Here is a 14,542-nt window from a genome sequence, read left to right on the forward strand (position 1 = left end):
GCAAACACATTACTGTTAAAGTATTATCTCAGACAGGCAGTAGGGAATCACATTGTTGTAAAAATTTCCAGGACTAGGTACATTATTCTGTATGATCAAGGTATTATACTTGACTCACTTTTTAAAATATTGCAGCAGCTTAAACAGAAGAAAAATACAGACAAAAATACAGACAGAAATATTTCAACATTTTCAAAATGCATACATGATGAAGTTCTCCATTTTTATCTTGAGCTTTGGTGCTTTCAAGACAGATGTTTAACAAAGCTATTCCAAACTCACCTATTGTTTCCGGCATGTCGCTGTCCAAATGCCCATCTAAAGTTGCACAGCAGAATTAGTGTAGAATGCAAGCACGTGACTCCGGCACAACATATGAGAAGGTTATTTATATCATTCAGGAAGTAGGGTCAATGTTCAAGACTAAGGTTTCTCACGCCTCTTTATGGGCATGCGCACACAGATTTATGTCCATGTCAGAGTTTTATCATATTTTACCACGCCTCCAATCCCATCCCCCGCCTTCACACCATCCTTTCACGAGTGTCTTATCAATGATTCCTTTGTTGCCATACACTAACACTAACTACTACAATACTCAATCACACTTATCTAGCCTAGTTATCCAGTGTACCTTAGTTAGTCTGGCAGAATTCAGGATCTTGTCTGTGAACCTTGAACCTTGTCTTTCTGCCTCACTCAAGTCCGGAAACATCTGCCTGGCCCCAAGTGCTGTGCTGGTATTGTCAGCACTTTTTGCCTGTGATTAGGACATTTTTGCAGACCATGTGCCGTTGACCTTGGACTCCCGATCACTCTGTTGTGGTTGAGTCGTGTGCTTCACGAGCTTCGGGCTAAGACACTTCAGGCATTTAGGTGACCACATTGATCGACAACAGTCAGCATTTGCCACGAACCATGACCTTACAACTGCAATCTGTTGCTTATATCTTTAGTTCCTAGGTCACTGATTTTTACTTTTAATTTATGAGATGCTTTCACTCTTCTTCATGCGTTTATTTTAAAAACTTTATTTTGTTTGCAGATATTGAATCAACACATGGCTATGAAGAAATGCTATGAAGGAGTTTTCCTTTTTATATGAATTGTTTGTTTCCATCTAGTCATCGATTTCGGTGAATTTTAAAAGCATTTCATCTCAAAGGTTTCAAACCCAGACAAAGAAGCACCTCCAAACTCGTGCCCACTAATGGCAGCCGGTGTCTGAAATACAAGAGACTTTAGCCAGATCCTCACAATTCACCTGACATTGCAGCAACCGACTGCAGAATCGTGCAGCCAAGTTTTCATCATGGCACTGACAGTCCCTTGGGAAGAAACGTTGATGAAAGGAAAAAACTACTGAAGGATCAAAGCAAACAAGTTAAGTGTTCTGGTAGAGGCGTCGTAGCTCGTGCTGCAGTAAGGGTACAGAGTTGGAATCAGAGGTCAGGCTCAGCATAGGATTGTCAAGGAACTTGCAGCTTCTCCGTTAGAGGCAGCCATTGGCGGGAGAGGAAGGACCCTGAAATAGGCTGCTCAAAGAGCCACCAGTGCGACACACAGCCAGGTGTATAACTACTGCTAAAACTGAAGTGAACGCCTCAACCCACCGTTGTAAGAATCAACGGATGTTGAACACTACGCCCTAGAATTTAGGGTGACATTTGATGGTTATAAGTGAACATTACTTTAATATGTATATCTCACAAATCACAGCATTTGCTCCAATGGCTGGTAGATTTCAAGGTTTGATTAAAGCACTTACAATGTAGTTTAGTGGACTAACAGCCAGCCGACGAGGTCACCAACAAACAGATTATACATCATGTCCAGCATAAGAGAAATGAAGCCAAACACTGTCAAGAAAATGATAAATGCTCAACTCACAGTCAGTCCTTTCGGTTATGATGAATTTCTTTGTGATGATGAGAGTATTGTCACCTTAACCTCTGAGTGAGTTCAGTCATTTTTGGCAATATTAGCAGTGGGATCATTTTCAAACACAGTTATACAGAACAGTGCATTACTTTGGCATCAATATCAGGTATTGATGTCCTCATTTGAACTACGAGGCTGCATCGCATAAAAACCTGATGAAGATCAACATTTCTTGTTGTGTCTCTCTGCAACCCTCTGAAGAGCATCACTCTGGTTTGATCTGAGTCCAGTTTTGCTGCTGATGTCCTTCCACTTGAGGGAGCCATTGCTGTCTGCAATCTGAAAAAAAGAAGAATCGAGGGGTGAATCTGATCCCGATACAGACTGATGGTAGAACAGTTTGCTCAGCCCTTCTATTCATCCATGTGAAGAGTGCAACACTGACATCAACATCACATGTTGAGGTGAAAACACTTTGGATGACTGTCCAACATCACATGCTTGATAGTATTGGAATCAAACTGCACTCACCATGTTCATGATTTCAACATCTTCTACAGCGGACCAGTCCAGGTGAAGGTTCAGGATGACGCTCTCCACCCAGGCATTATCTGTGTTCCTACTGTCGTCAACATAGCTTTCGAACACCTGCACCCAAACACACGAGTCACCTGGCTGACAACTCTGGTCAGTTTAAACTCCAGCAACAGAAGCTGAAATAAAAACATCTCATCAACCTTTGCTGCTGTCGATAATTTCTGGTTGACTTTCTCATACAGTGGAATCCCCATGCTTCTCTTCAAGCGCTCCGGCAGTTGATCAGGTGACAGGACCGGTCCCTAATAAGGAGATCAGTGTGATGGAATGGCTTCAGAAAAATGGCCAGTATAAAGCTCAACCTACTCCAGGGAGTTCCAAGGTCCTCCGGATGTCATCCTGAATTCCCAGAAACTCCAGAACAGACAGCTCACCATCTCTCCAGCTAGAATTCAAACAGCATCAGAACATCTGACTTATACAGCTACCTTACTACGTATCACTTACCGTGTTACGACAACATCAGTGCAAAGATTCGGGCCCAAACAGCTTAAAGCACCTCTTCCTTTAATGCCTGTCCTTCCCCCTGGGTTTCTGGTTCAGAAGAGAAGGCTGGTTCACACATTTACTAGATACAAGTTCAACTAAAGCTGTTGAACACAAGCAACAATGGTGCATTTTTTGTTACCTGTACTTATCCAGGAGCTCATTTGCAGATCTGTGGATGGAGAGAACCTCATCATCTGAAAACAATAATCCCAGCTGAGATCAGATTCCTCTCACTCAGATCATACCTGTCCACCACGTCTCCACTCTCCTCAGGTGTGAAATCAGTCGGCATGTAAGAGCTGAAGCTGACCTGGAGGATGAATAACAGGGCGAATCATGAATCCAAACTGAGCAGACTCAGCAGAAAAGCAGGTACCTCCCATGGGACCTTCTCCTCAGGCACAGGGAAGCGTCTCATTTTGGAGTTTGGGTAGTGAAGCTGGCGAGCTTTCACATGGACAATGGCTGAGTCTGGTCCATCATGGATACTTTGGGAGGACCAGGTTGCCATTGGTGGTGCTTCATTGAAATGAAAAAGAATCTCATTATATCGCTCATATACTCATCTAAATGGGATCTGAAAGAAGGCGGATGTCAAACCCTGTTCCTGAGGCTCTTTGGCTCGAAACCCTGAAGACCTCAGAGTCTCCAGGATGTCCTGCAGAGCAACTGTAGACTGAACAAACTGAATAGAATACCAACTGTGAGATCAGGCTGCTGTTTAAGGCAGGAAAAAATCAAATCTACCTGCTCCTCTAGTCTGGCCAGTCTTGTGTCTTCTCTCTCCAGCCACTCACTTATTGCCGTCACCCTTAGAAGACAAAACACTTAACAAGTCCACTCTGTGGAGGAAGTTAATTTGAGCTGTTGCTGGAATGGTCATTGTTAGACTCTTCCAGCACTTTGATCTATCAAGACATGCATTAAAACATAGCCCCGCCCGCTCTTCCAGATATCAATGTATTATTACTTGGTTCACAAAACGGGGGTTGTTTGTAGTCATTCCGAACCCAGATTAAAATTACTGCCATTGCTCCGCTCACTAAATAATGATCAATGAAGGCTTGCTTATTAGTAAGCAAAACTATTTGACTGTTGGGAACGTTCACATTGTTATGGCTCCCCCTGCTGGGCGCATGGGCGCGGCTCGGATCTATACTTGCAGTCCAGACCTCAGCGCTGTATCCTCCACGCGCTGCTCAACAGTCTGACGCTGCTGCTGCTGGGAAGACAGTAGGTATCTGTCCTTCATCAGGCACTCCCAGTTCAGCAGCTCCTCCTCCTCAATTTGATGAAGCTCGTCTTCTATATCAGCCATCAAGAGTAAAATATCATTAGAGCCACCTCTTGAATGAATGATGATAAACAAGCCATGATGCTGTGGTCTGATTTATAGCCAGTACAGTATCAGTTTGCATTTGTTTGTGCATAACAAGCATGCACGCTTTTAGTGTGGAGAATAGAATCACAGATTGAAATTAGATGGACAAATTAAAACAGGTAGTAAGTGTTAGGTTAATATGAGACAATAAAACATATCACATAACAGAAAACGACCAGACTTACTGAAGTCCTTGGCTTGAATGCAGGGCTTGTGCAGAATCACGCCCCTGATAAAGAGGTAGATGTGGCTGAGGATGATGAAGGGAGGAGGAGCAGCAGGGCGGCTGTGGTATTCTTTTATCAGCTCGTATCTTTGGAACTTCCATATTCTGTCTGTGTTGTCTTGAACTTCCTCAAACGTGAAGCTGTACAGAGGAATTAGAGGCATGTGTGGTGAAGCAGGGCCAACAGATGAGGAAGACGAGGACCTACTTGAAGATGGCTATGAGCAAATTGAGGAGCAGGATGTTGGCAAAGAGCAAGTAAACACACAACATGATGATGGTCAGCCACTCAGGGAAAGCGGGCGTCTGGTCTTCAGTCAGCACTGGGCACTTTGGTTTCAGAGGATCAGTCCCATTCATGCTACAGGAATCTATATTGAATTCAGCATCTGTTGGGGCCACACACAAGCTCATTTAGTGTGACCTGTATGAAGAGGAGACTCCAGTGTACTTACAGTCAATGTTCGTGGGGAAGTTCCCAAATATGATGAGGTACGGCTCATAAACTGCTCCCCTCAGAATCCAGTCCAGTCGATTGTCATTGTGGATGAGGACTCCTTGCTTGGCGACACCATAGGCCACCACCCAGATACTCAGCAGGAACATGAAGAAGAACATGTCCATCATCTAGAAAACAGAATTTGATCATGGTAAAACAACACCTAAAAGCACATGTTAATTCTGACTAACCATTTTCTTGACAATGATGATCTTTGGTCCAAGGGTTTTGCTGATGGTGAAGATGGCCATGAGACGGAGGCAGAAGACCACAAAGTCGATACAGAGGATGATCTTGCCGGCGTAGAAGAGCACTGTGGTCAGACTGGAATAGCCAAGACAACACTTAATGATCAAGGGTAAAGGCCACTTGTGAATCAGGTGGGAGGGAAACATACCGGAATGCCAGGCCAAGGAAGAAAAGGACGATGGACAAAACATCTAGAATGTTCCAAGCATCATTGATATACATCCTGACTTTCCTATGAAACCCAAATCCATCTGGGTCGTAAAACATCTACGATCACGGAGACAGATAGTCAGAAGAATTAAGAAAATGAGTTTTGGAGGGTCAGAATTCAGATTTCGGCAGGTTGAATAGTTCTTCAATATGTCTCCTGAAGGTTCTATGCCCACCTGTCTGACCTCCTCACAGAGCAGGGACAGCAGCCAGACATACAACAGAAGCTCTGCAGTTGAGGGTGTGTCCTGGAAGTCCATCATCAGCACCACAGAGAACAGGAAGAGGAAGGCAAAATAAGACACGATGCTCCAGTAGAACTTGACTTGAGGGGAATCGTACAAGCCCACCAGTCTGGACCAGCAACCCAACGAAGGTGTGCCGGTGGGCTCGCTGCAAACAGAGCATTAAGTTGATTCACATGCTCATTTCATTTTTCAAATTTCAAATATACACACTCACAGATCATGCGACTTCTTCACAAAAACACTTCCTGTAACTGACTTCATTGTCTTCAGCTGCTTATTTTTCCTCAACTCTTTCTGGATTATTTCATCACGTCTGGAATCACAAAGCACAGAAAAATAGTATTAAAATGTTTTAATATTCGAGAGCAACCAAAAAACATGCTATTCTACAAATGACTTCAGCTTTAAATGAAGCCATTCAGATGAAGGTTGAGTGGATGCCTTTTACTGCAAGAGTGTTCGATTCGATAGTAGTGGTATTAATGGCAAATTGATTTCACATTTGTGCATAAAGATTCTATCAACACAAGAGTGGCCAATAATGCTTTTCTCCTTGTTTACTCTAGTGTTTTCCAACCTTTTTCTAGCCACGGCACCCTTGGTTCTTTGGAAAAATCCCGTGGCACACCACCTAAGGAACCTGGGCCAAAGTGCACTTGTGCTTTAAGACCAGTAGAAAATCACTAGTCATTTATGAAAAACTGTAGCTACTGACACTGTTTCCAGACAAATCATTAGCATTCTTCTTCGAGCCAATTGTCTGAACTTGCTTCATTAAAAACAATTATTCTTTCTCTATTTATATTTTGTAGCGCTTTTATACGGTGGTGCTTTTAGTCTTTTAAACCACAAAGCAAACTTTGACGGTCCATGGGTATCAATAAAGTTTTGAAGTGAGACGTCACGTAAGCCGTTAGCTCTGTTAGCTCTGTGGTGCAGGCAGTCTTTGGTATCGCAGGTCACACATGGATCACTCTCTTCATCGTTCTGTCGTGAAAGTGTGTGGTCAAACTAGAGGCACATCAGGTTTGAAAACAACTGGAAGTTGCGTATTTGAGCAGCTTCTTCGCTGTGAGTGCGTGGCAAGAGGAGCGCCGCGCACCTCAGCAGCGCTCCATGTGATCTTCTCACCTTGGTTGCTCGTTCTAATTGTCATGATTTAATGTCATCATATCGCCCACCTCTATCTCCGGACACATGAGGTGAAACTGGATCATTTTCTCATGACACAACTGACACTCTCTCACACTAGTGTTCCGCGGCACCCTGGTTGAAAAACGCTCGATTACGCCAACAACCCAACATAACAGTTCCTGTCAAGTGGCACTGAAAAGGTTCAAAAACATGCTACGAGCACAGCATTGTCAGCATTACTGGCAACTTTTATACTAGTCTACAAAAAGTAATTTGCCATTAATTGCAAGTTGACTCACCTCCAGTGTGATGGATTAAGTAACAGAATAAATTGAGAAATCTCATGAGTTTTTGTGAATCCAAACGAACCAATGGATCAGCCCCAAAAACTAATCATCAAAATAAAATTAACCAAAACTGCTTCTGCATATTCTCCAGAATGAATCCACAGTTAGTAAAGTAACTATAGAAAACACAATTGAAAAATAATACAATTAAAAACAAAACTTGCAGCAGAATGGTTTCGTTTTTAAATCGTGACTCTTTGGATCCGCCTGGTGCCATCAACAAGCCAGTCAAGTAATTCCAGCAACATTAAGGGTCAGATGCATAACTGTAACCACAGAACTCTTCTCTAATGAGTTTTCCACCGCACCAGCAGTTTAGGATTCAGAGCTGGAAGCCTGTGACTCAACAAATGTGGGAAAGATGCCAGAAAGCACATTAACAATATCTTCTGCTCTCACTCACCGATACGCCAGGAAGCCGGTGTATACGAGTGGGAAGAAGATCATGCAGATGAAAACTCTCCACACAGGATTGTCCACAGACAGTTCTCCACACCAGATCTGAGTCAGATGAGCCTGGAATATAACCCAACCTTCTTATTATCATTCACCCAACAATGAATGTTTAAGGATATGAATATATTGTGTAGTTCACCTGAACTCCTGTCAGAGCCACAAAGTTTTTATTATCCGCCCGCAGAGCGAGACGCAGGCAAGTAGTTCTGCCCCAAAATGGAGAGACACGCACCAACAGCTTCTTAGCATGTTCCTGGTCACTGTTGTAACACTGAGTGAACACACCTTTGACGCACACAAACAAACACGTGTTACGAACATCAAACACCAACACCATTGTCAGGAGTTGTTACCGATGGCATGTTGCTCATAGTGTCTGGCCAGCAGCCTCATGTCCTCCGCCTCGTCAGCATCACTTCCTTCTATTGACATTTTCTTCAAGATCTTACTGGCAGCCAGAGCGGCGCATATGCAGTCTCTGCACTGCACAAACAGACACATTCATCTACTGCTAAGAGCAGTCTGAAACAGTTTCAGTCTGCTACCTGCTCCCAAGCGATCTCAGCCAGCTCCTTGTTGGACTGGACGACGGCCCACAGGAATAGATCTCTGGCCGGATCACATGGTGCCGGAGTGTCCTCCTCCACCAGCAGACGAGTTCCTGACTGACTTCTGGAAAGCTGGAGAGAAAACTTATGCTCACTTTGGCATTGCAAAGTTGCCTTGAACTGACTTTCTTTATGTAATACATAAGTCGCTGCCTTTAGCATCCCAGTTGTATCGTGCACTCACATTGATACCAATAATCTAGTAAAAACAAATGATGAATATATTTCTCAAGAATAAAGAGATAAACTTACAGATGGTGTTTCTGTCATGGACAAATTGAACTGCTTGCTGGGTAATGGATAGAGTGGCTGTGTGTAAGTGCCCAACAGGTGGCGCACCTCTGCAGACACGTGACTCAAGGCTATCCCTTCACCTAGCTTTGAGCAGACGCGGGACTTGAACAGTCTCCTCCTCCTGCATTGTGAGCTGTGCACTCGCTTGGCCAGCTTGGCCAGGAAGAAGCAACTGGGTAGCTGTTTGTAGAGATTAGACAGTGTGTCCTCTTTCTCCAGGAAGTCCCTCAGACTCAGACCGTTCTCCAACAACAGATTCACAAACTGAGGTTTGTTCCCCACCAGGGCTGACACCATGGCTGAGTGGAGGTCGGACGACTGGTGAAGAAAAGACCATGACCTAAACATCAGCATTTGACATCATCACACGTAAAGCAACTTTTTGGTTACAATATGATATACCTGTATATCACAGTACATAAGCATACAATCATGAGTGGTGTTGTGTTTTGTCTGCTTTTGGTTTCTAAATACACTTTTGTATTCAGTGGGTCAGTAAATGTTTTTTTCTTTTTGGTATTCTTTTTATGCTGTCCATACTGGGATTTTTGTTTGTTTAGGGGTGTGTTTTGTTTTCATTTTATGTTGCAGAGGTTTAAACTCTGTTTTTTTTATTGAACTTTGGGGCTCAAGCATTTTTCTTCCCCTTCTGAGGTTGTGATACATGGTGATGGTGTCTTCATACACTCTGTGTTGCATCCTTGGGATTTAATTTATTTCCAGATTTGTGTTGATGTTCAAGTGCATTTAGGGGCATTTGCGTTGAGTCTGTGAGTTTGTTTTTTCAATTTTACAACTATGTGCCGCCTCGTTTTTGAAGTTTAAAGTACTTTCATCAGTTTGTTGTGGTGTTTTACAGGATGGTTTGTTTTTGTGTCGATAGTGTTGTATGCTTGTGTTTGTTTGCTTGTGCCTCCTTTTGGGGGTTGTGTTTTCATCAGATAATGTCACTCAAATCTGTGTTCTTTGCTTTGTTTTTCTTCCTGATTTCAGTGTTGCATGATCTAGTCTTGCGTCTAGTAATTAATGACTAAGTTTTCCTCTCCTGAATTGGCAGCTACCTTCCACTGGCTCTCTTCAGTGAAGATCTCTGTCTTGGCGATGTCGACTCTGTTCCATGCGATGGCAAGCTCCAGCTGTCGCTTCCAGACTTTTGTTCCCAGCGACTCATTGTGTCTCGACGCTGTTGAAAAGCCATGTAAGCGCATCACCATCAGTGTTAAGTGAATGCCTCAGTGGAGCAGACAGCAAAGGAGTCATTACTAGATGTTGAAGCTGTGAAAGATGCTGGAGTATCATTTATTCTATATGCTTACAGTGACAGTGCAGAGATGCATTAAAGAATGATGAATCACTATGTCTAAGCACTTTGAGGAAGTATCCTTTTCTAAATGCCTAAGTGATCAATTTATCTCCAAATAAGAGCCAGACATCATTAGATTAGTGAGGCAAATGCGGCCAAAGAAGTGACCAAGAATTGGACAGTCCACCTAATGGATGAATGCAAGTTGATACGGCAGAGTTCTTACCAGATTGCAGGCCATTCTTAAAGCTAACCTGACCACCATCCATCACGACTGCATGCCAGTCCCACACTCTTTGACTGATGATTCCTTGGTGAACAACACATCTTTACCTTTGAACAGAGCTTGCAGGATGGCCACGTCCATATCGCTATGATTTTGCTCACTTCCTCTTAACACAGTCAGCAGGTGAGGCATTCTGATGATGTCCTGGATCTGTCAGGAGAAACACAACTGTGGTTTGTAGCAGAGATGGAGATTAAGGTACTGATGTTGTTATGAGTATATCACAGCGACAACTCACATGAAGACATTTTAAGACAAAGTTAGGAAGACAGGGAAGACAGAATGTTGGAGATGAAGATAGCAGGTAAAAGAGGAAGAGGAAGGCAAGGAACCAGAATTGTGGAGATTTGAAGCTGCGTAAAGAAAAAAGGCAGGACGATTTACCTTCTTAGTCCACTCGATAATCTGCTGTTCTGAAATATCTTGTGACTCTTTGGAGAAGAACTTAATCATCAGCTGATGAATGAGGCTCATGGTCACCTTGGACACTGGCATTTGAGCCACATGTGCGATGACATCTGCTATTCTGCCCGAGCCCCCCAGGATCACACACGGAGTGTCATTCAGCATGGCGTTGTAGATGGTCTGCGAGTGGACAGCTGAGAGTCAGATAAGACCAGAGAACTGGAGATTTGGAGAGCTGATGACTCACATTTAAAGTACCTGGTCCTCCATCCAAAATCAAACACACCACAGGAACTGTCGTGTTGTTGCCTATCGAGGTGAACAAGATCTGCACTGTTCATAAGGTATTATGAAAAATGATATTGCTGACAGACCTTTCACACCCAGACGTTTACTGGAGATGCACTTCTCCAGACGGGAGCGCAGTTCAATCTCCACACCATAACTGCCATGAGTTCCATCGTCCACCAGCAGGAAGTGGGTGTGGTTGTTGTCCAAGCAGGAGAGGCGACCCTGGTTGGCAACGTCCATCGTGTAATGTGCTGGAAAACAACCCTGAGGGGAGTACAATATGCTAGGCAGTTGAAATGGTTCCTGAGCAGACGTGTGAGCTTCATAAATTATTGTTGGTGACATAGTGATTCAATATCATTTCTTAGTAATCTTTTCTTCAATTAGACCTGGTTTCACATGGCAGGGTGCTGCAGCCCATGTTCTAATGTACCCTTTACTCTTAGTAAGTAAAATGCAAATAACTTCGTAGACGTGATTCACAAGTCCCTGAAAATTTTCACCCAGTCCATGGCGCTGAAAAGGTTGGCGACCGCTGCTGTAGATAACTCTTACTGTACATTTAAAAGCCTTAAGTTTTAAGGTGGCTGGCTGAATTATTTACCTTAGAGCGCACTAAGGCTTCTCTGTTGTGTACGATTCCCCATGTTGCCACGCCGATGGTCACCACTTCATCGTTGCCCACAGAGTAGTTCTTCACTGCCTGACCAACATGCTTCATGACCCCAGCGTGGGTACCACCAGTAATTATCCACGCACCTGTGCACCACCAGACAAATGCAGACACACCAGCAATTCAATTCAACTCAATGAGGATGACATGTCAGTCTGTCTCTCGATCAGCTGGTTGATATGAGTTCCTACTCTCAAAACAGGTGCTCCAGGGCTCACGCTTTTGAACTGACCTGTGGTTTGCGTGACTTTAATGAGCCCTCTGTGGAACATGTTCTTCAGACTAGACCTCAAATAGAAGTTCTTCGCCCCACCGGTCACTGAGATCAGTAGGTTGGGTGGAGTAAGATTCCACTGTTCAGTCAAGAGTTGAAACAAAACCTCAGGATTGGTGTCTGCTGACACCCGGACATACTGCGAAGACAGAAACATGAGTAAAGAGAAGATGCCGGTCACTACTGCACTGCTGCTCACCTTGCTCGGTTTTTGACTGGAGCCCCCAAATCTGATTTCCCCGAAAGCATCAGTGGGGAACTCTTGCACATGCTCTTCTATTTTCCATGTCTCTCCTGTGCGTTTGCCAGCTTTGATGGCTTCCTCCGCGTGTAGTTCCTTCAGGTAGCCACACTTACAAACCCCCTCTCTAGTGCAGAAATGACAGCTATTGAGGTCAGAACACACTAGATCTAGTCAATGAAAGAGACCTGTCATACCCAGCTCCTTTGACGAAGTAAACACACTCCTTTTTGCGGATATGGTCTTTGATCCAGCTGGTCAGGTCGTTGCGCTGGAAGGAGGGCGAGGAAGGAAAATTTTTAGAGACTCTAGTCACAGGATTGAGATGACTTTCAATAGGCTGTGGCTCGATCTCATCCATGTCTGCACGAGGCTGCACCCTGATCAGCTGGCGGACAGGCACTGCCACAGAGGAGGCAGGTTTCTGCTGCCTCATGCAAGTGGAATGACGTCAGCAGAACTTGCTGCGCTGGAGCAATCACAGCGTTGAATGAGAATGGGACACAAGACCACTGCTATGGCTATTGTCTCCTGTGGCTAATGTGAAAATATACAAAAAAACACTAAGTTAAATACTTGAAGCAAACTGCTCAAGATTAAGTTTCTGTTTCACTTCCTCATTACGTCCTCTAATGAATAGTAAGTTCAAGATGAAGATGACTTCCTCATGAACTCAACTCTAACTCCAACATGTGACTCACCTCTTCATGTGGTGGGACACCTGCGTGCTGAGGCTCTGGTTTGCTCTCAGTCATATCACTGAACGTTGGAAGCATCACTAGAAATGAATCACAATTGATTTACTGTGGCAATCATAAATGATAGACTTTATTCATATTTTTCATTTTGCCACAATGTAGTGTTTACTATAGAGAAGTAAAAACCATGTTGTGTGGAAGGACTTGGAAGGATTTTCTGATGCCACTTCACGTTGCACAAACTTGATAAAAACATTGCTCAAATATAGGAGCCTTAAGTGTTAAGCATTACCGTCTTTGAGTCTCGAGATTCTTGTTTAAGCGAAGGGTGAGAAGTTTCATTTCCTCAGCGGTGCCTGGCAACAGTGCCTGAGAAGGAAGTAGTTACTGACCTCAACAATGCTTTGTCAAATGCTGCCCTCTCTGCAACACCAAAAGTCCAAGTAAGGTAGACAGAAGACTGAAAATATTATAATAGAACAATTTAAACAGTTAATCCGAACACATCACCTGTGACAGGCTACTAACTCAACATCTGTGTGTACAGTACTTAACAGAATAAAGATTTAGCAACAAATTACTTAGCACTTTAAATAAACAAATACTCGTTTTTATGAGTCGCCAGTTTGAAATATGTTGAAAAATAAGTGCTTTTTTTAAATAGTTACAGTTGTATGATTTAGCGTCATTTTAAAACGGTTTTTAAAACCCTAAAAGTATTCTCACGTCCTCTGAGTATTTCATGGACGAGGACTCTCATTTGAAGTTTGTAAGTTAACAGAATTATTCCAGAACGGACCAATATATTTCAATGTAACAAGGGCTCGTTAGAAATGAAACTTACAAGTACAGTAATTTGATTTTGGTGGTATTCTGTAGGTTCGGATTCACCAATTTACTGCACATCCGGTTCGGCTAAAACAGACAGAAAAGCGCAATTTTTGCTTTTCAACCGAAACCGAATCATTGAAATAATTAAAAAAAAACTTTAACACGAGTATAGTAGGAGGAAAATGCAGATTTACCAGATTCTAGGAAGACTCCTCAAGCATCGCTTGCTAAGCAACCTGCTCCACCAATGTGTTTTCAGTGAGTTCCGAAGCGCTACCGCCACCTGCTGTCCATTTGAACTAAGTGCGCTCGAATTAATTAACGCGAAATATACTATAAATCGTAGGAAGACAGTGGATAAAAAAAGTTATGTGTTCACAATATTAGAGCCTTTCTTTAAAAAAAAAAAAGTGCATCTAAAAGGTGGATCGCATCAACACTTGAGTAGCTATGAGTCCAACAACTAAAATGCAATTTCGAAATTGCAACAAGTAGCAGAGGATACTTTCATATTCACACGAAGAAGGTCAGAACTTTACCTTTGTTCAATTGTTCAAGTGATCTACCTTTTGATGTGTATATCATAAAATCATTAAATTGAAAACATGGAATGTAAAAATGTATGCAATTGTGAAGGCAATTTACTAAAATAAGCATCAAAATAAAAAAATAAAAAAAAGATTGGAAAAAATCCCTGGTGTGTTACAACAGCTAAAAGGTGGTCAACAACTTTTGTATGACTGTTACTATATCTTTGAAGAGTGCACCATGAGGACTTCTGTTCCACCATACTATAAACTAGACATTTAAGGAAGGACTTCAACAAAAAAATAAAAATAAAAATAAATCACACACAGGCAAAACCTTACAGCACAGTATTTATTCAACAATATACAGATTAATTTCTCTACATCTCAGACG

General features: G+C 42.9%; 1 protein-coding gene across 4 annotated transcripts; it reads right to left on the reverse strand.

The window, feature by feature from the left end:
- Nucleotides 1-8: 8 nt before the first annotated feature.
- On the reverse strand, nt 9-12,584 carry LOC128765493 (transient receptor potential cation channel subfamily M member 2-like). Of its 4 annotated transcripts, XM_053876143.1 has the most exons (33): nt 12,290-12,582; nt 12,051-12,219; nt 11,810-11,990; nt 11,509-11,663; nt 10,988-11,168; nt 10,861-10,922; nt 10,593-10,793; nt 10,256-10,358; nt 9,681-9,802; nt 8,578-8,937; nt 8,263-8,397; nt 8,071-8,200; nt 7,857-8,002; nt 7,665-7,777; nt 5,995-6,093; nt 5,883-5,925; nt 5,709-5,780; nt 5,471-5,589; nt 5,265-5,397; nt 5,030-5,201; nt 4,783-4,963; nt 4,534-4,715; nt 4,140-4,272; nt 3,715-3,778; nt 3,568-3,652; nt 3,344-3,486; nt 3,213-3,277; nt 3,107-3,136; nt 2,926-3,012; nt 2,785-2,863; nt 2,619-2,720; nt 2,413-2,529; nt 9-2,220 (listed from the first exon to the last, which is right to left on the reverse strand). In XM_053876143.1, the coding sequence occupies exons 1-33, from the start codon at nt 12,526-12,528 to the stop codon at nt 2,104-2,106; spliced, it is 4,320 nt and encodes a 1,439-aa protein (XP_053732118.1). In that variant the 5' UTR covers nt 12,529-12,582; the 3' UTR covers nt 9-2,103. The 4 variants fall into 4 exon arrangements, 3 of the variants coding, with proteins under 3 accessions (XP_053732118.1, XP_053732117.1, XP_053732119.1); XM_053876142.1 differs by having other exon boundaries at nt 5,709-5,925; XR_008415891.1 differs by lacking the exons at nt 9-2,220; nt 2,413-2,529; nt 2,619-2,720; ... (2 more) ...; nt 3,107-3,136; nt 3,213-3,277 and having other exon boundaries at nt 3,419-3,486; nt 3,568-3,625; nt 3,715-4,272; nt 5,709-5,925; nt 12,290-12,581.
- Nucleotides 12,585-14,542: the final 1,958 nt, after the last annotated feature.

The sequence above is a fragment of the Synchiropus splendidus genome, chromosome 10, assembly GCF_027744825.2.
Source record: "Synchiropus splendidus isolate RoL2022-P1 chromosome 10, RoL_Sspl_1.0, whole genome shotgun sequence".
In the NCBI taxonomy this organism is placed as follows: Eukaryota; Metazoa; Chordata; class Actinopteri; order Syngnathiformes; family Callionymidae; genus Synchiropus; species Synchiropus splendidus.